We start from the raw sequence: 24,622 nt of genomic DNA on the forward strand, positions 1-24,622 counted from the left end.
GTCATTGGGTCGCGGGTCCGGGTTGCAGTTCCAAGCTGGTAAGAATGCGGGTTCAGGCGGACTGGCCCGTACACCGGGAAAAAACCCAGTGGGCCCCAACCCTTAATGGGCCCCCGCTGGGCCAGTCCCCTCTCCCGATAAGATTCGGGGGAAAAAAAACAAGTTTTTTTAGGTGCTGCGCATCACCCGTTGTTTTAGGAGCGGCGCCTTCATGCAGGCACGCCGAGCGGTGCCTTCATCCCCCTCCGACCCTTAGGGGAGGCAAGGGGTCGGAGGGGGCCCAGGACATTAGTCCCGGTGGGCCCTGGGCCCCCAGTCCGACCCTTGGTACAGGTCCCAAAAAAAGGACCCGCGCAGGACTCTAGTCCACGGCCCACCCCTGGTATGAGACACAGCAGGAAGAGGACCTTGCCCCAAAGAGCTTACAGTCTAGGGAACAAGGTGCAGGATGGGAGGTGACTGCTTGGAAAGAAACAATCACGTTTTATGGGCGCAGCATGTGATCCCAGTGTCTCTCTATCATTCTCCATTATTTACTTGTTTCTTGGGAAAAATGCGGTTCTGCCGGGGACAAAATCACAAGTTAGTTCTGAGCCCCCCCTGTTTGTACCTTTCTACTACTTAGCCCCGCCCCCAAATTAAGCCAGCCCATCGAAACCCCTCAGACCGGTTTTATCTGGCTGGTGAGACATAACCCTTCTGCTGCTTCCTTTGTATGCACTGCCCTCAGCCTAATCATGTTCTCCTCAGCCAGTGGGAACACTGCAGGGCAGAGGTGATTAAAAAGCTACACACGGACAAGTGACTAATCAGGTAATGACTCCTTCCTCCACCTCCCACTCCTCCTGTCTGGAACTACACTTCCCATCATTCCTCGGGGCGGCCGTCAGAAAAGCGCATGCGCGCTGAGCTCTCGCTGTTCCAAGTTTGGATCTTTTCTGCTGGTAGCCCTGGCCCATCATGTAGGTGCAGAGCCCGGGGTCTCGGCTGCAACTGCAAGGGGGGATATCAGGGAGAGTGAGGAAATAAAAAATAAAGAAGAGCGACATTGAGAAGAGGAGGGCGATTTGTCCAGTTTGCATTTGCCGCTTGCACTTGTGCAATTCCACAGATCCAGCCGAACGAGGAGTCCTGCAGCAGCAGCAGCCCGATCCTGCACGAACTAGACTCGGAGCCTGCAGTTTGCATCTTTGTTGTACAACTAGTGAGACAGAGAGGGGAGAGGCAAAGTCTTTTGTGCACCCCTCCCCCAGCCCAGCACAGGAGAGAGACCGAGAGACAGAGAGAGAGAATGTCTCAGGCGAGAGGTAAGATCACTGCAAATCTGTCCTTTAAATGCAAAAACCACTGCATGTAGGGGAGAGTGCATGCATGCATTTGATCCCACACACATGCACTGAGAAGTTTGAGCTTTCCCCAGTTGAGTTGCATTTCCTGTTTGCTGTGTGCCCTTTGCTGCAGAGTTCCTGCAAGACAATATGTCTGATTAAACCAGGAACACTTCTTAGGCCTCTCTCTTAAACCCCCCCCCCCTTTTATTTTGTTACTAATTTTCCATGCAACGTTTTATGTCTCTTATTGCTTTAGATTCTTGTTATCGATCCTACCCCTTTTTCTATTTTCAGTTTAGCAATTCTGCAGCATGGATTGTGCAAACTTCATGCACAAGAGCGTTGGCATGCATTGCAATCGGTGCATTGGTTCTTGCATATTGCAGAATGAGGGACATTAATGCGGAGGGAGGGCTGCTTTTCTGCAGGGTTGCAGTGATTTAAATAAACACTTAGCTATAATATATACATATATTTTGATGTCCTCTTTCAATGCATATTTGTCTTTGCAAACTTGCTCCGGACAGAGTTGCATTGCTGCAGCTTGGAAAGTGCATTTTGCAAATGGATCCTTGTAGAGTTTTAATTGCTTTGCATGAATGATTTCAGTGCATTGGCACACTGCGGGCAGATGGGTTTTAATAGCAGGATTGGAGTGCTGGGGCTTCTGCAGAAATAGTTTGTGTAAGGCAGGGCTTGCATTTCAGCTGTGCATTCTTCAGATGGGATTACTGGGTTCCCTTTCTTTGCCTTTTGCACAGTCAGGCTCATTATTGATTGGCACAGATCTTAAACAGCAGGACTACTGCACTCTTTAGCCTAGCTGACGCCGCTGCACTGCAGAGCTGTACTGAGTATACACACTGTATGTTCTTGTACGCTTGCACATTAAATCAGCCTCTCTGAAAGGAAGGATTGATCTACGTCCCTTTAGTTGCTGTAGCACTACATCTCCCAGCACCCCCAGCAGCCATACGCTGTCTAGGCATGCTGGGACTTGTTTCACAGCAGCCTGCAGGTTAAACATCTAAGGCCTCGCACAGGTTAACATTTCACTGTGAAAATTAATCCACTGTCTTGATCGAACTGTAGAATATATAAAATTAGTTTAGAAAACGTGCCCATGTTCTTAAACGTACCCTTTAACCTCACTGTTGCTGGCAACACATTGTCCCAGTAGTTTTGTTTGTCAATGCTGTGTACCTGTTACCGAATAGTACAGTATAACATACTTTGCACTGGCTTAGCCTTCTGTGTGTGTGTATATATATATATAGATATATATATATATAGATAGATAGATAGATAGATAGATAGAGATATATATATATATATATATATAGATATATATATATATATAGATATATAGATATATATATATAGATATATATATTTGCTATTTCAGCAATTGCACTCTTAATTCCAGATTGTGCCAATATTTATGGGTGCAGGATCAAATCAACATGTAGAAATTTCCAAAGGGATTGCGGGTCCTTTTGTAAATGTGTGTGTATATATGTATGTATGTGTGTGTGTGTATATATATATATATATTTTGCATTTTTTTTCCCATACTAACAATAGCGTCTTCTACATCAATGGCTGAGGCGTAGGAAACTGGAATCTTTGATCTGATTTCAAGTGCTCAGCCCAGGGATTCTTTAAACCTGACACCCCTGTTTAATTTGCACTCAGTGGAAAAGATACAGATTGCGGCTGTTACATTTTACTGCTGGTGCAAGTTCTGACTTTAACTGAGGGCAAAACTGTGCAGTATCCCATAGCAACCAAACATACCTTTGTGTTTATTGGCACTCTTGCATGACTCTGGTATTTAGTATACTTCTCCCTATTCCCATTTAGCACACTTATAGAAAATACAGTCTGTGGTGCTATCCTGGAATCTGACCAGCAGCACAGGTGTACTTTTTCCAGCCTTCTTTACAGAATAAGGGCATGGACACACATGCGGATTTTCGCAGTGGTCCTCGCCATGGTTTTTTAAAAAAAAAGCTGACCGGCACGTATGTACTGGAAACAGATACCGATAAGCGTATTTACACAGAGTTTGACCTTGGTGTGGACCGTGCCAAAAATGTGGTGTAAATCCGCATGTGTGTCCATGCCCTTAGGCTAATAAAGTACATATGGTATTGGGCTGCAGTTATCATAGCGCAGTTTTGCACATATTTTCCACTAGAGTCCTATTTAAAGGAAAATGAGTTGGGTTTGGTATCAGTGGGCATGCAGCCTGAGTTAGTTTTATGTCCATACCAGCATGACAAAGTGGGATAAATTGGTTTGCCTAAAAAGAACCTGCACCACACAGGAAAGTATAGTTGTTTGTGGGCACAGAGCCTTAAAGTGGTCATATACAAGCAGATTAAGGCTTAGTCCACACCAGGCGATTCGGGGAGATTTAGCGACTGGCGACTAATCGCCTCTTCTTTAAGGCGACTAATCTCCTTGAACCGCTTCCTCTTCTCCTGCACCGGCTGTAATGAGAGTCGCTTGCGTTATGACACATGCGGCACTTCGTTTTCCGAAGTTGCTCGAAGTTTCCTCGTGAGACAACTAAGCCTAAAGCTGCCGATATCTGTCCTTCGGCAGCTTACTTGCCTGTGTGTGGGGGCTTCCGACTTGACTCCTCGAGCAATAGGCCAAAAACCGTCCTGATATCGATCAGGCAGGTTTGATTTTTCCTGCAATCGAGGACTGCATTGGCTAATTGATGCAGCCCTACGACCCATCAGAGCCCATTTCCTTCGTTACAATCCCGACGTTTGGCACTAGGGCCGAATCAACAGATTAACCCGATATTGCTCTGCCTTTGGCGGCCATATTGTGTTAAGATCCACTAGTTTGGCAACCTGACCAAATGAGCGGATCTTATCGTGTATGGCCAACTTTAGGCCCATGGAGCACAGTAAGTATCCTAAAAAAAGGTGGTGGGGAAGTCTCTGAATATGGCCCTGCTGCTGATCATGTACAGTATTTGAAATTAGGCAGGAATTTGTAATATATAAGAAAATTGTCAAAACAGTGACCCTGGTATGATCCATTTTTTTACATGATATCATTCCATATCTTGCTCTAATTAAATTCTGGCTGGCCCACCATCGAATAAGCCTCACAATTTGGAAACCAAGCATGAGACTTGTTAGCTGGCAGCCTACAGGTTACATGCAGGTTAATTTTTATTGCTTTTCAGCCCATTTGTGTCCACTTGATATTACATTAATACTGTTCAACTCCTGAGCTGTATTGAGAAGTATTGCCTTAAGCTTGCCATAAACATACATATTTTAGCCTTGTATCTGACGAACGATCGTGCATCGCACTCTTCCGACCTGACACTAACCATTCTGATTAAATAAAGTAGTAAAAGAAAAATCAGACAATGTTCCGGCTGTGACAGCCGTTCTACGAAAGTTATGTCTGACAATTGTGATAGTCACCATTGATATAGACCGATAGGCAATACATGCAGAGATATTACTGTTAGCCGATGGAAATCTTCTAACCTGTCGGGATGATCCACACATGGTCCGAAAATCCTTCCAGAATAGGAAGTGGCAATGGCAGATGCCATAGCTTTCCCTTGAAATACCCTCCAAAGCATGCCGGAGACATGGCAGTGGGTCTTGGGTCTCCAAAATGCAAAAAATATAGCTGGGAAATATTTTTGCTGGATTATCTTCTGTTCTATAAATAACATGATCTCCGAGTCTAAAGTTTGTTTGTGCTTCAGGATACATATCCTGGTGATCCAAGATTATCTGTACCCGTAAAACATTTCATGGTCTCCTTCTCTGTCTCTGCAACATTTTTGCTGCACTCGTGGAACCAATTTTGAATGCCTTAAGTTCCTGAGAAATCACCAGGCCAAAGGGAGTTGTGGTGGCAGGCTGCTGTGGTTATACTGGGTTGTAAACATTTCAGAACTCAAGAACGGGGCACGTTCTTATGAAATCATACTTTTGGGGATTAATTGCCCATGCTACAAGTATTTTGTTGTAAGGCTCATGGCATATCTTATGGTTTTCTCATTGTAACAGGTTGCTGTAAAATACATCAGTGCTTGCATTCAAATCAAGAAAGCTTCGGATTAAGGGAATGCAATCTCCCATAGATTTCATTTAAATCAAATAATTAAAAAAAAATGTTATTAATGTAATTATGTAATTATTTCCTTTTTCTTTGCAATTATAAAACAATACATTGTACTTAATACCTGTTGATATATAATTAATCCTTATTGGAGAGAAAAAATCCTATTAGGCATAATTAAAGTTTAAATATCTTTTTTAATAGATCCCAGGTCCCAAGTAATTCTGAATAATAGATACCATACCTTTATATTAGGGATGCACCGAATCCACTATTTTGGATTTGGCCGAACCCCCGAATCCTTCACGAAAGATTTGGCCGAATACCGAAACGAATCCAGATTCTAATTTGCATATGCAAATTAGGGGTAGGAAGGAGAATATTTTTTTACTTCCTTGTTTTGTGACAAAAAGTCACCTGATTTCCCTCCCTACCCCTAATTTGCATATGCAAATAAGGATTCGGTTCGGCCAAGAAGAAGGATTCGGCCAAATCCTACTGAAAAAGGCTGAATCCCGAACCGAATCCTGGATTCGGTGCATCCCTACTTTATATGAACAGCTGATTGTCCTATGAAACCTAAGAAATAGGCCTTTATGAGCTGCCCTCTGGGTACACTTTTACACTAAGTGCTGATTTGATCATAATTATTTTAGGTGCAACCAATCGGAATAATCCTATTGTGATATCAGCAGGGGTTTGTCTTCTGAACTGCCTCCTACAGAGTGAAAAAAAAAAGAATGTAATGTGGCCAATATGATATTACCATACGTATTTCTGTAGGCACATGAATTGTCTACAGACAAGATTTGTAAAACGAGATACGGGTATGGGATCCGTTATCAGGAAACCCATTATCCAGAAAGTTCCAAATTACGGAATGGCCATCTCCCATAGACTCCATTTTATCCAATCCAAATATTTAAAAATTATTTGTAATGTAATAATAAAAGAGTACCTTGTACTTGATCCAAACTAAGATATAATGAATCCTTATTGGAAGCAGGGCCAGCCTTTTGGGTTTATTTAATGTTTACATGATTTTCTAGTAGACTTAAGGTATGAAGATCCTAATTAAGGAAAGATCCATTATCTGGAAAATCCCAGGTCCCAAGCATTCTGGATAACAGGTCCCCTACCTGTATAGGGAATGTCTTCATTCAATAGGCTATAGTAATAAAGTATGTGTATTATATTCTACTGAAGTTGTTTCTGTACTTGTCTCTTCTAATTTCCTAGAGAGAGTCCCTGGTTTGGACTCTTCGTCCGCAGCAGTGCCTCTGTTCTTTTTTTAAAAACTGACCAACTGCACAGATGCATCCTAGTGATGTAATTGGTAACATTTGGTTCTCAGAGTCTGCACCCATTCTATAAGCTATCATAATTGATGGTTGCTCAATGTTGCTCATAACCCCATTGCACTGTTATAGCCATGATGATTAAGCATGTCATTTATGGTAGGTGTGGCACATTGTACTGCCTTTCTGCACGCTTCTTATATAATAAAGAGTCCTAGCCACAAGCTGTTGTTGGCAATGCTTTTAAATGTTTCTATAATTTTAGAAGCAATCAAATAATAAGCAATAATAGTAATTTATATCATATAATATTATTTCTAAGTAAAATATTCGATACCATAAAGTTAAACATCCCTTCCCCATGCACAAAATGGCCAATACAGGTCTTGTTGATTTTTTTTTTTTTTTCTACATAATGTCACTAATTGGCTGTACAATTTTTTTTCTTTTTTTAATAAGGGGTGGTTGTTAAAACCTTTCAAGGTCTAGGGCATTGCAACTGCAAATCAAAACACCCAGGGCTAGTGATAGGCGAATCTGTCTCGTTTTGTTTCATGGGAAATTCACGAAACTCCAAAAAAATCATGAAATGGCGAAATATTTGCAAAACCAATCGAGTGACGATTTTTATACACGTGAAGCAGTTCCATCCTAAAGTGCTGGCTCTTTCTGAAAGCACAGAACCAGGCAAAATGACCTGAGATGGTACCTACACACCAATATTACAACTAAAAAAAAATACACTTGTTTGGTTAGGAAAGAAATTTTATATGGTAGAGTGTTGCAGTATTTAGAAATACAACTATTTTAGAAATAATTTAGAAATACAACTACACCATAAAAATCATGACAGAATCCCTTTAAAAAAAACCAATTGGCTGGTTCTGCTTCCAATAAGGAGGACAAGGAGCTTTCTAGATAATGCGTTTCCGGATAACGGATCTCATGCCTGTATAAGAATATTAGAAGCCACCTTGGAGTTCTATAACCCGTAGCCTGTCTGCAGCCTTATGCCTTTTATACTTCTTATGTTTTACAGAGCTGATACATTATTCTCTATACCATCGTGAGTGGGTAAAGTGTTTTGGTACTGTGCATATGCATCAGTTACACCGGAGCTCAGCATGGGCTTATTTTTAGCACAAGCACGTTATTATAAATTCAGCGAGATTGTGTTCTTCGTCTTAACATATTTTGTTTTTGATTTTAGGCAAGAAGAGAAATCGAGGGCTGAAAATTCCAAGGGAAGCATTTGACCAGCCACAAGTCAGCTCTCCAACGTAAGGATGTTGTGTGTGTGTGTGTGTATCAAGATTTCCTTAGTGTTTTTTGTCTAAAGGTTCACATGGTAAATTAAACATTATACCGTCAGAATGAACGCTTAACCAACAGAAAATTGATATAATAATAAGTGACCCATAATAGAATCTTAACAAAATGACATATACGCATCAGCAGTTTGCCATCTTTTACCCTGAGCCACCATGTTATGATGGACTGTTTGATCACATGACAGGATATAATGGAAGTTCTAAATGAAACAGGAGACATGAGAGAAAAGGACACAGATGAGTTCATTCATTGGCTGATATATTCTAGCATGTATGTATGTATGTATGTATGCCTGCCTTTGCATTCACTACCTCACACCAGCCAGAGGGATGGACTTTAGTACTTATAGTGGTAGTGTTACAATACAGGATTATTCGGTGTCACATACTACTAGAAAAATATATTTTTCATGAAAAGGCTTTATTTATGTAACGGACCTCTTTGGCATTAAAATAATGTCTGGTTGTCCAGCCTGACCATAATGTTTTGAATGACAGATATAAAAAAAATGGCGAGAACTTTAGTCAACGCAAATCACCCCCCCCCCCCCAAAAGGATGCAAAATGACGATTGTTGTCAGTCGCACACACACAAGCGAGTGTAACTATTATGTTTTGATGATGGTGAGCCGATGATGATCATTTCACTAGTACATTTGCCATTGTCAACCAATCAGCAAACAGAAAATGAAAGACCTAATTGGGTCATGTTAAACCTGAGCAACTTAGTTCATAAATCAGTCCTTGTATCTCTTTATGGCAGATTGGATGGTTGTACCACATGGCCATGGGCTCTGTAAACTCAAACAAACTAAAAACATTTTCTTTGTGTTGTGCAAGCACAGGGAGTCTTGACTTGAAAACACTTAGATGCAGGCTCCCACAAGTCTGCAGTGCTGAAGCCAAATAATAAGCAAAGATTGACTGAGATCAATTTCTTTCATGGACATCCAGTAGCTTTGAGTCTGCCAGCATTGGGTTGTCCATGGGCTTAAGCTGGCCATAGATGTTGAGATTTTTAAAAGATCAGATCCTGTTCGTGAGACCACGATCTTCTCAGAACGATCGGACGATCGTATGAATTTACCATCAACTAAAAAGACCAATTTGCCAGGAAAACAAAGGGGAGCTGCCTACTTGACCCTGCAAACATAGATAGATTGCACTGGGACCGACAAAGATTTTTTGACCTGGCCAATCAATTTCCCGACAGATGTCGGCCGAAAAATCGTAAGATGTACGATTGTTCGAATACCACTAACCGCACGATAATTTCGAAGGATTGGTCGGGCTTCCCTAAAATCGGTCGTTCGGCAAGAAGAATCGTCGCGTCTATGGGGAGCTTTACTTCCTGCAGAGACATGGACATCCAGTTGTAATGTTGCTCATGCAGTAAGGGGCACAGATTATCTGCTTATGAGGGGTGGTTAATAGATATTAGGTCAGCAAGGAAGGCACTGGAACTTAGGCCCTGGTGGCTGTAGTCCTCCATTCAGATTGATGCCTTTAGCTTGGAAGATATTCTTAAGGTGGCCATACAGAGGGAGTTCCGCTCATTTGGCAATGTTGTAAAATAAGTGGATCTCTCCCTGATATGCCCACATTGAGGTGGGCGATATCGGGCTGATCTGATCATGGGCCCTAGGGCATGGAGGGAATGGAGGCAATACAGGCGGTCGGATCGCGGGACCGCATCAACGAACAGATGTGCCCGCGATCCGACGGGATTTTTTACCCTGCCCAATCGACATTTGCCCGACTTTTGGCCAGATATCAATTGGGAACGCCCATCGGATTGCCACACACACGGGCCAATAAGCTGCCGACTTGGTCGACAGCTTTTATCGGCCCGTGTATGGGGGCCTTTGGTCAGATACTCAGGTGAAAGGTCTCATGGCTTATGTCTATGAAGGTTTTCATCCATACAGGTCATGGTATCTATTAGAAGAAGCTGCTTGGATGAGCAGTGAAACAGCTTAAAGGAGAAGGAAAGGTTAAAACTAAGTAAGCCTTATCAGAAAGGTCCATCTAAATATACCAGTAAACCCTCAAAGTAGTGCTGCTCTGAGTCCCCTGTCAAAAGAAACACTGCATTTCTTTCCTTCTATTGTGTACACATGGGCTTCTGTATCAGACTTCCTGCCTTCATCTTAAACCTCATTGCCCTGGGCAAGAGCATGCTCAGTTTGCTCCTCCCCCCCCTCCCTTCTCTGCTGTAATCTGAGCCCAGAGCAGGGAGAGACTCAGGCAGGAAGTGATGTCACACCTTGTTAATACTGCAGCTCCTATCCTAAACAAACAGAGAGTTTCTAGAGCGTTTTCCTCAGGTATGATAAAACATTCTACAGAATAAATATAGCATTCTAGCTTGCACTATTGCAGCTAATCTATTGCCAATAAAATGCCCACGTAGCTTTCCTTCTCCTTTAAATGATTTGGTGACCCATTCCTTTAGGCTTATGCCAAACCTTATCTCTGTGCAACCATATCAACTTACAATTTTAGAATAGACAGGAGGAAAAATCTAGACCCCCCACAAAGTGTTATTCATTGATTTATATTTGCCAGTAGATAAAATAAAGGTGAACCACCCTTTTCATCTTTACAAAGAAAGGACAAGAGTATTTAGATTCCATCAGAGGCATTGTCCTTGGGCATTGTATTGTAAATGTTGGCCAGACAATAGCACTTTGTGACTTGAGGGCTCAATAATGGTCCATAGTCCCAGGAACTGGAGGACAACATGATCAAGTTGGAGAGCTGCTGAATAAAAATCTAAATAACTCAAAAACCACAAATTATAAAAAAAAATAAAAACAATTGCAAATTATCTCTGCATCATACTAAAAGGTGAACAACCACTTTAAGTGACTCCCTTCGAGCTGACATGGGCACTTAACACCTTGGGTCTTGATACATTTTCTCCTTACTTTGCTTTATGGCTGCACCCCAATTGCATATATAAATACTATAAATACTAAAAATAAATGATCTGACACATTGTAGCCCCATGGGATATTAAATATATTATTTAAGAATTGGTGGTGTGGCACAAATGAGATGCCTCTGCTGCTGGAGAAGAACCAATTATATGCAAATTATTTTGTGTCTTTTGATATCCCACACGTCCCCAATCAGAATAGCATTAACTAGTACATTAACCCGTCACCATTTGCACATAACATTGGTTGGAATGCAGCCCAAGGGGCTGGAGGTGTTGTATGTGTGTATTAGGCTGAATCCACCTTGTATTTCTGCACAGTTCTAATTGTCCATGCAGTACAAGGCAAAGCATTGTCATACTCCAGTAGCCCATAGAAATCAATCGGCAGTTAAATTATGGAGTTGGGCCAAATGCCTCCTTTAAACTTGATAGGTTTAGACTAACATTGTACCAAGACATTTGAGCTTGTGCCTGCACGGGAGAAATCAGGACCACACCTAGTGTACAATGCAGTATCACAGTCCTATATATCACTGTCATAATTTGTTCCTTCAAGGTCCATCAAGACCCCAGGACCCTGGATGCTGCCCATTATGAGCTATATGATAAATTGTATAGTATTTTCTTCTTAGCAATGCCTGTAGATGGCCATATTGAACAGATCTGGCTACTTTAAGGGGAACTCCACAAAAACATAACTTAAGCTTTTTGAAAAGTAAACATAATTTCAAGCAACTTTGCACTATACGTCAATTTAAAAATATGCAGACTTTTAATGGTTTCTGACAGTTCCCTAAGCCTAGCCCCCTGCTCTTCTGCTGATCTGTCTGACTACTTTGCTGACTACTGCTACTTTGTTTCAATAGCCAGCTGTCCTTAGACTGCATCCTTTAAACCCCACAATTCCCTGCACATGATTTCAATAAGGAAAGGAACATCATGGTGCAATGCATTGTGGGTTATGTAGTTCCTGAATGCTGTCTGTAAACTGTGGAGAAGTTGTTACAATTTGTAACCTCCTTCCCTGCCAAGATTTCAAATGATGCAGAAAGAGAACTGTTAACCAGCTGGATTGCATCATAGAAAATTGCATTTATCTACATTTTTTGAAGAAAAAACGGTGATGGGTATATTAGGGGTTTCTGTGTTATGTGGGCCTCTGTATCAATTTTTGGTTTGGAAGCCGGGGGTTCCCCTTTAAGGGCCACACTTATTACTGGGAAGTGTAAAGCATCCATCTACCACTTCCATGTTTCCATGGCCTTACATGGGCCTCACTGTTGGCCACTGACCCAACTGACTGTGAGTGGGACTTTTTTGATTTTTGTTTTGGCAATAATGGCTTCACAGTAATTTGTATGCAGATGGCATTGCGTTAGCATAATTACAATCGAGCCAGCTCTCCATCAGAATCTTTGTGAGTGTGCAATGAACACATTCCACTTGGCTTTGCCATTGATGGGGTTAAGGGTTCCTGTGGAGTTTGCAGATTTACCCTTCAGATTTCATTCTATTCCTTGCTGTTAAAGTGGTAGGTTCTTTGTGATCATTTTTACTCCCAGTAACCTTTTGTTATGGAACAAAAATTTGCACACAAACAGTGTAAGGAACCCCTGTTCATATGTCTCGCCTGATATGGCTGACCCCTGGCCCTCCACTGACCCCAACTCCCCTCTTCCTTCTGTGGCTCAGTTTTCATCACACAATGTAGTCTGTTTTTGTAGTGAAATCGTATCTTTATAATATACATACAGTATACATACACACAGATTTATGGATCCATACAATATTAAACGTGCATGTAATATTGTATAGCTGCTTAGCAAACTACAGGCAAGAGCTGACCACAAAACAAACAGGAAATAGTTTGCTTCAAAAATTCAGAGATTGATTGAGTTACCCTTAAATGTTATTTTTTTCTTTTTTTTTTTTTTTTATTAAATATGTCTTTAAAAAATCCATACGGATGGCAAAGCTGCCCCTGCCCTATTTAATTCATTAGGTAAGCAAATGACACCAGAAAAAAAGTCTATAGCAAGACTCTTTATTTACTAGCACGTGTCATCCCAGTCATCAACTGGGAGCACTTGTTCCTTGCACTCCTGATAATGCCCTTACACTCAGGTGACTCAAAGAGTGAGAAGTTCAAACAGAAAGAACCTCGCCCAGGTATCTTAGTTTCTGTGTCAATCTGTAATTCACAGCTTTTTTTTTTTTTTTGTTAGCCTGAAACATTTCAGAGTGCTCTGCAATGTAGATTGCTAAGGAACTTAAAGGGGATCTCCGCCCAAAAGCTGTCTTTTTAGTATGAAAGGAAATGTCATTTTAAAGCAATTTTCTAATATACATGAATTATAGGGGCTGTTCACCTTTGGGTTAACTTTTAGTATGATGTAGAGATTGATATTCTGAGACGATTTGCAATTGGTTTTCATTTTTTATCATTTGTGGTTTTTGAGTTATTTAGCTTTATTTTCAGCAGCTCTTCAGTTTGCAATTTCAGCCATCTGGTTGTTAGGGTCCACATTACCCTAGCAACCATGCACTGATTTAAACACGAGACTGGAATATGAATAGGAGTGGCCTGAATAGAAGACAAATAATAAAAAGTAGCTTTAACAATACATTTGTAGCCTTACAGAGCATCTGTTTTTGAAGTTGGAAAGAGTCAGAAGAGAAAGTAATTAAAAAAACAAAACGAAAAAAAAAAATAATACAGACCAACTGAAAAGTTGCTTAGAACTGGCCATTCTATAACATACTAAAAGTTAACTTAAAATTGAACTACCCCTTTACGGGTCCTGCCAGGTTGTTTTATTTGACAGTGGGAAATCTTCCCTCCCATGGGTAATGAAGTGCCCCACAATACCTGTCCCTTCTTTTTTAAGTGCCTGAAAATGAAGAAGGATGCATTTTTGAAAGATTACCTGGGATTGCCACGTTTTACATGCATCGATTCCAATTAATTTGAAGGAGGAGGTATTGTCGTACCCTTCATTGCCCATGGGAGAGGAGATTTCCCACTGGGCGATGAGGCCCTCCCATATGTCAGGCCCTAAAAAATGTAGGAAAGAACACAGTCAAGGTCATTTATAAAGTTTGCACAGCGCATATTAATTTGCAAATGGTTGTATTCCCCATGTTTTTTTCTTGAAAAAAAAACACTTGAAAAAGGGCATATGTTGCCCGAAACATGTTGTGTGGATAATAAATTAGCACACCAGCAGTAACTCTGCTTCAGCGTCCTGTCTGTTCTCAACTTTCGTGAAACTTTTATCTTAATTGATAATGACATAACGAAGGAATTGCCCACACCTGCCCATGAAATAGCCTTTAAGTCAATGGTCCAATTACTTTTGAGCCACTATAATGAAGTGATTGTGTTAAAAAAAGGCTTTAGTTCCTCACATTTTTATGCAATCTTTTTTTTCAACCCACTGAATTAAAACTGAAAGTCTGCAGTTCAACTGCATCTGAGTTTTTTTTATTTAAAATTCATTGTAATAATGTACAGAACCAAAATTAGAAAAAGTTGTCTGTGTCCAAAGATTTATGGGCCTAACTGTATATTCACTGTGCGAAACGTTCTGCCCTGCGTGAAGTTTATAAATGAGGCCACTGATTATAAACTGATACCTTAGACCCTGCTGCCATCTTGTTGCCTGTCCCAACTTGTCACTCTGGCTTATGCGCAAGCACAGTAGAGTAGAAGTATGGCTTTTCTGATTTAGTTGCAATTTCACTCTACTGCACATGCACAACCCAGGGCAGCCGCATGGGATCACTGGGACTAGCGAGAAGATGGTGGCATTGCTCTCACTAGAATAATACCTTGATTCAGGGCATTTTTCAGTGAAGAATAGCGCAAGCCTAGGTCTGAGGTAAGCAATTATAATCACAGAAAAGCTGATCATTAGTTAAAACTCTTGAAACAATGTAGCTATTTCTTTTGGTCCTTTACATTGTTTGAAGAGTCTAAATCTGGAAAGCAGTGGACTCAAACGGGCATACAGACACTACAAATAACTTTTAGGGCAGTGCTACATGGGAAGCTTTCTAGCATTGGCAACAAAGTGGCTGAAAATACCTTGTCATTGTGAACTGAGGAAACAACTGCGGTTAAACAATTCACATGGAGTCACATGGAAATACAGAAGAAAGAAGGTTTATTTGGCTAAATTGTTCTACGGTTTGCAGTGAAAAGGTTTTTTTTTTCCTTTTTGCCAACAAGGGAGCAGGATTGGCAGCAAAAAAAGTACCCTGTGTGTCTTATTTCTAAATAGGGTCAGATTGGGGGGCCCGGGGGCCAACGGGGCTGTTTCCTCAGGGCCCCCCTCCGGCTCCGCTGTGCGTGTGCGCATGCTCACTGTTTTTGCCGTGACTGGTTGTTTGCGGCAGAAAGACAAGAGGAGGCGCAGGGTGCGGATATGGGCCGGCTGGGCCCACAAGAGACGGGGGCCCAGTCCGACCCTGTCTCTAAATATACTAAAAATTTGGAATGAATGTATATTTAGAAGTTGTTAAAAGGTTTTAGGTGGACATCCCCTTTAGGACAATTTTGCAAAACGCAACAAAAAAGCCCTAAAATTCTCTTCCATTGATGTGGATACGAGGGTAGGGTATGCCACGAGTATGTTATTAAAACAGGCAATTTGAAATGTCGGTTCGCAATTGAATTCACTTTTAGCATGCTTTTGAAGGTGGTTTGAATGACTGCTTAGTTCAAAAACATTCTTATCCAAATATTTCCAATGCAACAGATGAATTTCCCCGTATTTTAACAATATATATCTATATTCATAAAGGCCGAAGGTTAGGAACATACCATAACTGTTTTAACTCTTTGTCATACTAAGAATGGGAACATTATTATAATATACAGTCCAGAACTTCCCTGTCCCATTGTAGATAGGCCCGGGTTTGTGGAAAGGCCACCTAGGCCCAGGCCTAGGGCAGCAGGATTTTAGGGGGGCGGCATGCTGCCCAACCACACCCATATTAGTTCAAAAACACTGGGGATGCACTGGAGATACAATAATTTTTTAAATTTCCCATGTGCCGATCCCCATTGCTCCGGTCCCCCTGGAGGGGACAGGGGCGACGAACGGTAGTGGGCCTAGGGGCGCCCACTATGTAAATCCGGCCCTGATTGTAGACCAACCTGATGGCTGTCAGAAGGATACAGCAGAACTATTCCATAAGAGGATAAAATGAATATTTCTTGCATCAGTCTTTAGTAACCCATTTCAGTGAAATCAATAATAAATATACAGAAGGGCTTTTCCATTCTTCTCTTTTTTTTTTTTTTTTTTTTTTTTAATGTATACCTGTGTAGGCTTTTGGTCTGACCCAAGAGCACCATATGTCATTTTAGAATACAGGCCTGGTTGTTCTGTTAAACAGGAGACATAGGGCTGCTCTGATTTAGTTTGTAGAAGTCAGAATGCCAACTGCCATGCAGGGGTGACAGCTACATGTATAGAGTACACTCCTTTTCTCCAGCATTCAGGAGATAAACTTTATGTGGCATAATAAAACATATCTGTAGATCCCTTTAGAGAATAATGGAGGTGCTGCAATGCTGACTCAAGCAGCTGGGAGATTCCTGGCCTACTGCATTCTTGGAATTCCAGTTGCTGCCTGAATAGAACCAGTAGAGAGACCAGGGCTTGCCGGAAGCTCACTACTGCTTTCCCGGAAGAAGCTGCCTCCTGACTCACAATGAACGAATTGTATTTAATATTGAGTAGTCATTTAGCTGTACTAAGCCCACTTGTTTGTTATATACACACTCCTAGTCTGGCAGTGATTCTGTGTTACAGACCAGGGCTGCTGAGTCTTATTAAAGTATGCAGAATATTTGAAACATAGCTAAAGTTGAGTCCCACAATTGTGTAAAACAAATATTTTGCCTCCAGAAGGGGACTGCTCTAACCACCATCCATTCTGACTTTCAAACTGCTGCATGGTTGCTGTTGTAATTAAACGCTAGCAACTAAACAGCAGATGAAATTCCAAGCAAAACAAAATAATAATTATAAAAAAAAAAAAAACAATTATAAAAAGACCAATTCCAAAAATGTCTTAGAATTAGATCTTTCCTAACAAAGTAAAATAAAAAGTTAAACACAACGTAAAATGTGGGCATATGTTATTCTGTACAGGAAGCTATATGTGGCCATACACTGGCTGATATTGAATCTCTTTTTTGTGAACCTTATTGTCAGTGGGTGGGCCCAAAATGATACTCTTTGCAATAAGTCGCTGGTTTGGGACCAGTCCGCTATTAATGCTAGGGCCACACATGGGCCACTGGCTTATTCCATCCCAATTGCAGGTAGTTGCCTCCTTTTGCTTCCACATTCACAAGTGTTTAATTGGAAGCGGATTTGTATTTTGGTGAAGAAATTCTATTTTGAGACGAAATCCGCCAAAATCTGTTTGCGTCGCTTTTGTTTCAACACTTGTGAATGTGGGATGGAGAGGAGGCTACAGTCCGCAGTAGGGCTGAAATCAGCCAGTGTATTTAAGCTAGCTGATTTTGGCCCCTATATGTCCCTAGCCCAAGGGTAATTTCCGAAAGCAGGTGCAGTGCAATTTGCATTTTTTTTTTTTTTGCAACTAGCCATGCCCTTTACTCACAATACAGTGGGGTTTGCCACAATTTCACTATAATTGCAGGCCTCCACAGATTTGCGCCAGATGAATCAAAACAAACACCACTGGGGAAGTTGTGGTCAGAGTGTGGATTTGCGTCACTTAAAATGACGTTGCACCAATTGATGACTTTAATAACCACCTTGTTCAGGGTGACAGTCGCATCACTTGTGTTATTTACGTTGATTCAGCAGGAGAGGCAAGGATAATGGCATTGGGGCAGTCAGGCAAATTATAACTATATTGATGCCCTAATCAAACCAAATGATCTATGCCGGCAGCTCTGTATTTGTGCTAAATAGTATTTGTTTGCTGCCATATTGGTTGCTTAGTTGCAGCATGAAATCCTATGAAATCTTGTCCTCGTAATTTCATTAAACTGCTTCTCCCCCCCCCCCCCCCCCCAGTGTCCAGATTGTCGTGATAAAAGAATGCTTGCTTACACAAATACTTGGCATTAAAAAGATTAACTGAACTGGGTAGGTAAGAACTTGGATGCAGCAGCAGCTATACAACGAACATTCTGAGCATCTGTCAAAGGAGATCTGTACAGTTGTAGTTGTGCAGCAGCTTGACTGCCACTATTCCTATTTCCCAGTCTGACAGATTTAAGAGCTTTAAACGACTTTGTGTTTCTTTTCACTAGATTTTTCTATTTCATTTCTATTTAGGGTTTAAGAATATTGATCCATCTTTGCATTCATGGAGGGCAAACCACTATCAAACCAGTAAAAGAAATCTATATGGGGGGGGTCAAAATATTTAGCCTTGCAGCTGTCACTAGGACTAGTATTGAGCGGGCGGAAGTTCATACAAAAGGTTTAGCCAGCGTGTGTAATATCCCCATTCCCTTTGCTCTATTCAGCAAGCCGTCTGCCCACACTGCAAAGGGATCAGGATTCTATAGAGTCAGATGCACAACCCTGTGAAAAATGTATTGTTTCTTCACAGCTGGAACAGACTAACTGAGAGGATGAGTGGGTCTGACACAGTGATTTATTGCTTTATAATAATGTCTGCTGTCTGCTTGCTTTTTCGTACAGGCCACCACGGGACTTGGATTCTAAAGCCTGCATCCTCATAGGAGAAAAGGTAAGAAAGCGTCAAATAAATGATTAACCTTTATTCATGTTGTGCAGTGCTTTACAGAGATTATACATCAGTTACATCAGTCCCTACCCCAGTGGAGTTTACAATCTAAGGTTAAAAAAGAATATTCCTGTTTGGGAACCAAAGTATATAATCTCACCAGCCAATACATGGGGCAAGAGTGCACATGTCCCAAGACCTACAGCTCAAGGTGGAGGTATTTGACCATGGAGAAAGCAGCGGATACTGAAAGATCCCACAACAGGCAAATTAAAGGAACTGCAAATTTTATTTTGGGCAGTCCGTTAACCTCCTGTGTTTTTGGGAAAAACTTACAAGCTCATTGCAGATCGTGCTCTGGCTTGAATTGAACTTAGGACCCAGACACTGTGCTGCCAGTCAGTTTTACAGCGAAACAGATGTTATGGCTGAACAGTACTAGTCTGCTTTGTCTCTCTGCATTCTCACCATTTTGATGTTATTTTCAGTTACTTACTGCTAGGGATCTTCATAATTTAATAGGAAGGCTTGGTACTTCCAAATGGCACATACATGGTGTTGCCTGGTCTCTAAGAATAAAAGCCTTTGTGTATCCTCCACAGTGTCAGCGACCCCTAGTGGGCATGTTTTGTTAAAAGACATGAAGGGTATTTCCAAGACAGCAGTACATTATTTTAATAACCTACCAGAAGTGATCGGGCAAATCAGAAAGCAATGAACCTATGGGATCACTGGATCCAGAAACAGGACAGACCCATATGTATGTCCTAATAAATTATTTGCTTTACTTTTGGAGAGAACTCACAACTTTTTGATGTTTTGGATTCTTGCGCCAATGGACTGGGGTGAACTGTGAGTATTCTCTCCCTTTATTGATTATTATTTTTGGATACTTTTTCTTTTGATTAATAATGGTACGATTATTGGCATTGCGCACCAATTTCTTTAATTTGACATGAGAATAGCACTCAACCCTGCTTGGGTCACGACTTGGGTCGTATTAAAGTACAATGAGAAGGGGAGAGAAAACAGCTGTCTCAAAGCCACTCCCCTGAAGTGTTGGCTCCTTTTAAAAGCTCAGAATCAGGCACAATGCACTGTGATAGCTGCCTCCACACCCATATTGCAGCTAAAAGCCATATTGCAGCTTAAAGAATAAAATTTTAAATGGCAGAGTGAATTATTTGCAATGTATGTGTAATTTAGAAATAATAACCATGACAGATTCCCTTTAAAATCACTAAAGCAGTCCCATACATTAGTACTTATACATTATGAAAGTAACAAAACTCTAGTTTATTTAAACATATATTTATGTGAAGCCTTCATCTGTGTTAGAGAATTATGCACACAGCCTTGTAAATGCCTGTATAAAAATTAAATTGAACGGCAATATTTCTTTAAAATTTGTGGCACACAGAGTGCACTGTCTAAATGATGTATAAATAATTAGCATTAGCTCTCTAGAACGATCTTACATTACCGCTGCAATATAAAATGACTAGCGCACCAAAGAAAAGCAAGTACCAAGAGCACAGAATAAACTGAGATGACCCTGAGCGCGCCTAATGCACAAAGTAGCAACCTACTGGGGAAGGCTGTAAATTCTGCGAAAAAAGATGGGGCAAGTCATAAGTGCTTGCTTTCAATACCCTGTTATTCTGGGCCATTGGGACATTTGAGAGCAAATAGATGTTTCATTATCTTGTTTTGCTGAGTAAACCAAGCGTATTCAGGCTCAATCACAAAGACAGTGCATTGTGCATAATTGCTCCCCTTTTGTGTGCTAAATAATGTTTTAACATTATGTTTTCTGTACAATTTGGTCCAATCTCGCTCTTTTAAAGCTCCTTATGCACATGTGGGAACATTATTCATTGGGTGTGTTTCCCAACTGCACACCCAATGGGGCCCTATTTGCTAATGGTGTGCAAAATTGTGGTGTAGTGTACCATGTTTACTACTCACTTTCTAAAATTCCAGTAAAACTGCATCTGCCTCAAACACGTGGAGCTGGATAATTGTAGTAGAGTCCTGCATGGGTCCAATTGGAATGATCCGTGTCCTACCCAGACTCACTGACCCCTAACCCAACACGCAACTGCTACCCAACACATCCCCCTACAAAGAACCGCTATACGACCCGGACCCTATAAAGTTAAAATGACCTTTTGACCAGGGCTCTGCAAACCTGGAGGTGACCTCATCGTAGACCGACAGTGACATCACTCCAGCGGCAATTCCTCCTACAGCACTAGGGAGGGAACAATCATGCACATTTGCCGAGTACCCAGGTGGGTTACCCGCAGATTACCCACATGGTCAGGGAATCAGGGATATTCTGACCGTTTTGTGGGTATTCTGCTAGTGCTCGACCCAGTGTAGGATTGTGGCATGAAAGTTTGTGCCAGTTAATGGATGGTGCAATTTACTCTTCTGACAAAAAGAGAAGCAAGCGGTAGCACATGGGCCTGCATTCAGTTGCATGGGATTTTAGTTCAGAATAAAGCATGGGAACAATGTGAATTAACCCTATAAATAATGCCTTGTCAAGGCACATGTTAGCTACAAGGATACTCTGTGTCTCTGTTTTGCATGCTATGAAGTGACATTCCAAGCATAATGGGCACATTGGCACAAGGTATAAGTAAACAAAAACATTAGCACTGCACTAAAAAATAGTAAGTAATACCTATGTTTTATTATTGGTTTTCTGTACTGCAGTTTAGACTAGTGCGCTATGGTGGTGCAGATAATAGTTAACAAGACTGAAAAAAGCTTTTCCTAAAGTGCAGACTTCTTAGTTTAAACCTTTTCAGTGCCACTTTCTCAGTGCCATGGAATCTGGCATTAGCATGAAATTACCAGCATGCATAGGTTTATGGTGTCACTCTCTCTCTGTATGCACAATAAAATAAGCCTGCTTTATTGTTACTGCTTTGAATAGGTCTCTTATTGCCTGATTCAATTATGCCATTGCTTGCCCCAATAGACTGACAGACTTTGCCCCTTTTCTGCTTTCTTGTTAGGGAAATCTAGTGGGAGAGCTATGGGAGACAATAAGTATGTTTGTGGACATGCCTTACTTTGTGCACTTTTTCATCTCCAATTTGTACCTGTATGTTAACCTCCCGTCCACTTAGACTGTAAACTCTATGGGGCAGGGACCTCCTTCCCACTACGTCTCTTACCACATAGCACTTAAGATATTTGTCCTATGATTCTGTAAAAATGTATTATGTGATTTGTCTCCACCATGTATAATTTTATGTATATCGTACTTTTATGCACTGTACAGTGCTGTGGCTCCTTAACAGCGCTTGACATATAAAGTTATACATACATTCATACATACAAGAAGTGGTTGATTTAGCCAAGGCTAATTTTCAAACTAGGCAAATATAAAACACACAGTTCCTTATTATATTTCTATTTGACAAATACAAAGAGTTAACAATACATTCATCTAAACCATAATAGGTGAGTAAAGTGTAAAGCTTGGTCAAGGTAGAGAAGTTTTAGTTCCTAAAAACCAAGGTGCCAAATGTTTCATCTTGATGGAGGGTCATTTTTCAGCTTCAACTATCTGTACTATGTTATTTTAGATTATTATATTTGCTAACTGGCGGTTCCTGATAAATCAGATTTTCTAAGAGCAGGAATGATTAGAAATAAATACTCCGACTTTTCCAAGAGCCTGGAGCCCTCCAAGAGATGGTGTAGTTTGTGTCCCAGACAAGTTAAGAGCATTTTGGAAAAGGTGAGTGTGAGAAGTGATTGTATTTGGAACGGCACCACTCCAGGCAGTTTGGGTTCAGAAAGGACAGTTGGAGCGTGCGGTGTTAATCCTGCAGGTAGTACTTCGGCAGGTTCTAAGTTTACATTTTGGTTCATTAAACGGGCTGCTTGCAGACTGTTACCGGGCTCGGCAGCCAAGAATCATTTGGAAACCATTTAATCTTAATCCAAGAAAATTCCTTCATATGAAGGAAACCTGCTGAGTTTACGGAAGCACAAGCCGGCCGGCTCTGCCTGGTGGAAACTTTTAAAACTGTTTCCTGAGCTTCTGTGTATTAATGGAAATGTGTGGCATGATTTACCTTGCACCGAGACACTTAAAATACAGTGTGACAACGTGTTCTCATGGCAGGGCCTCACCACAGTATACCTGTATATCAGTTACCTCTATTTTGAGGGAGATTTAATCCACTGGCTAAGACAGTGTTAATGACATATCTGACAGATGCGTATGTGCTTGCATGCTTACAGGTTTTTTTTTGTCTGCCCTTATTTTATGGATTCAAGGGTTCTCCTATTGTAGGGATTTCCTGTGACCTTATCCTGACAAGTTCTCACTGCCAGCACTGGTGACCTCTGGCATTACTCAGGGGATTGGATGGCTGACAGTGGATATAATGATACATTTAAATATAATGTCCATGTATAAGGAGACCTGGTAGGTAGGTAATTAGGAGAAGATGTGCCACCAAGGCTTGGCAGCCTGACCATCCTTAGTAAGCTCGCTGCCTTTATACTTGCTGCTTGCAAGAATGTTTGGCTATTGTTAGCTTTTGCGGTTTGCTTCTTCCTCTTTGTGAAATTCTGTGAATGAAGCAATAATCCACAGGATGTGGTCAGCAGAGGATGATGGGAGTTGTCATTCAGTTGCTGCCGGCTAGTCCAAATCAACCTTAACCAAGGTTAAAGGGGTTGTTCACCTCTGATTTAACATTTAGTATGATGTAGAGAGGATTCATATTGAGACAATTTGCAATCGGTTTTCATTTTTTATTATTTGTGGTTTTTGAGTTATTTAGCTATTTAGCTTTTTATTCAGCAGCTCTGTAGTTTGCAATTTCAGCAATCTGGTTGCTAGGGCCCAAATTACCCTAACAACTGTGCACTGATTTGCATAAGAGACTGGAATATGAATAGGAGAGGGTCTGAAATGAGCAATAAAAAGTAGCAGTAACAATAAATATGTAACCTTACAGAGCATTTGTTTTTTTTAGATGGGGTCAGTGACCCCCATTTGAAAGCTGGAAAGAGTCAGAAAAAGAAGGCAAATAATTAAAAAAACTATAAAAAAGAAAAAAATGAAGGTCAATTGAAAAGTTGTTTAGAATTGGTCATTCTATAATATACTAAAAGTCAACTTAAAGGAGAAGGAAAGCCACAGAAGCAGTTTATCGCCACAATAGTGCAAGCTATAACACTGTATTTATTCTGCAGAATTTATTAAACAGCTCTAGAAGCTCTCTCTGTTTGTTTAGGATAGCAGCTGTCATATTAGCTTGCTGTGACATCACTTCCTGCTTGAGTCTCTTCCTGCTCACTCATAGCTCTGGGCTTAGATTACAGCAGGGAGGGGAGGAGGGAGGGGAAGAGGAGCAAACTGAGCATGCTCAAGCCCAAATCCTGGAGGTTTAATCTGAAAACAGGAAGTGTGATACAGAAGTCCATGTAGCAGGTTGGGAGATGGGGAAGTCCGATCTTACGATGATTCGTACAATCGGATCTTTGTGCTTATGGCCAGCTTTAGCCTTTCCTTCTCCTTTAAAGGTGAACCACGACTTTAAATAGAATAAAACAGTGTTGCGCAATAAAGATCTGCCCAATCTTATTAGAGGAGATATTTCAGTGTACATTAAATAATGCTTCTCTGAAAATTAACATTTGTGCCATGCTACTTGAATTAGCCGCGTCTCTCTGAAATAAACAGCACCCCTAGTAGCAGTAAATATATCGAGTAATGTTTCTGGCGTGTGTTGATGAACTGCATATTCACTGTACTTCAGCCCAGGCAGTCCGTACGACAGTTGCCCTTTAAAACATGTTTTTATTGCATACATTATTGCTTCT

General features: G+C 41.0%; 1 protein-coding gene across 1 annotated transcript in view; it reads left to right on the forward strand.

Moving 5' to 3' along the window:
- Positions 1-1,080: 1,080 nt before the first annotated feature.
- The window catches only part of map2k3 (MAP kinase activator XMEK3), a gene marked incomplete at its 5' end in the record, with an annotated part of 45,282 nt that continues 21,740 nt past the window's right edge, over positions 1,081-24,622 (forward strand). The window contains 3 exon segments of the mRNA NM_001090374.1: positions 1,081-1,307; positions 7,950-8,019; positions 18,715-18,763. Of these exon segments, the coding sequence (NP_001083843.1) occupies positions 1,292-1,307; positions 7,950-8,019; positions 18,715-18,763 (135 nt within the window).

The sequence above is a fragment of the Xenopus laevis genome, chromosome 9_10S (assembly GCF_017654675.1).
Source record: "Xenopus laevis strain J_2021 chromosome 9_10S, Xenopus_laevis_v10.1, whole genome shotgun sequence".
NCBI classification, from domain to species: Eukaryota; Metazoa; Chordata; class Amphibia; order Anura; family Pipidae; genus Xenopus; species Xenopus laevis.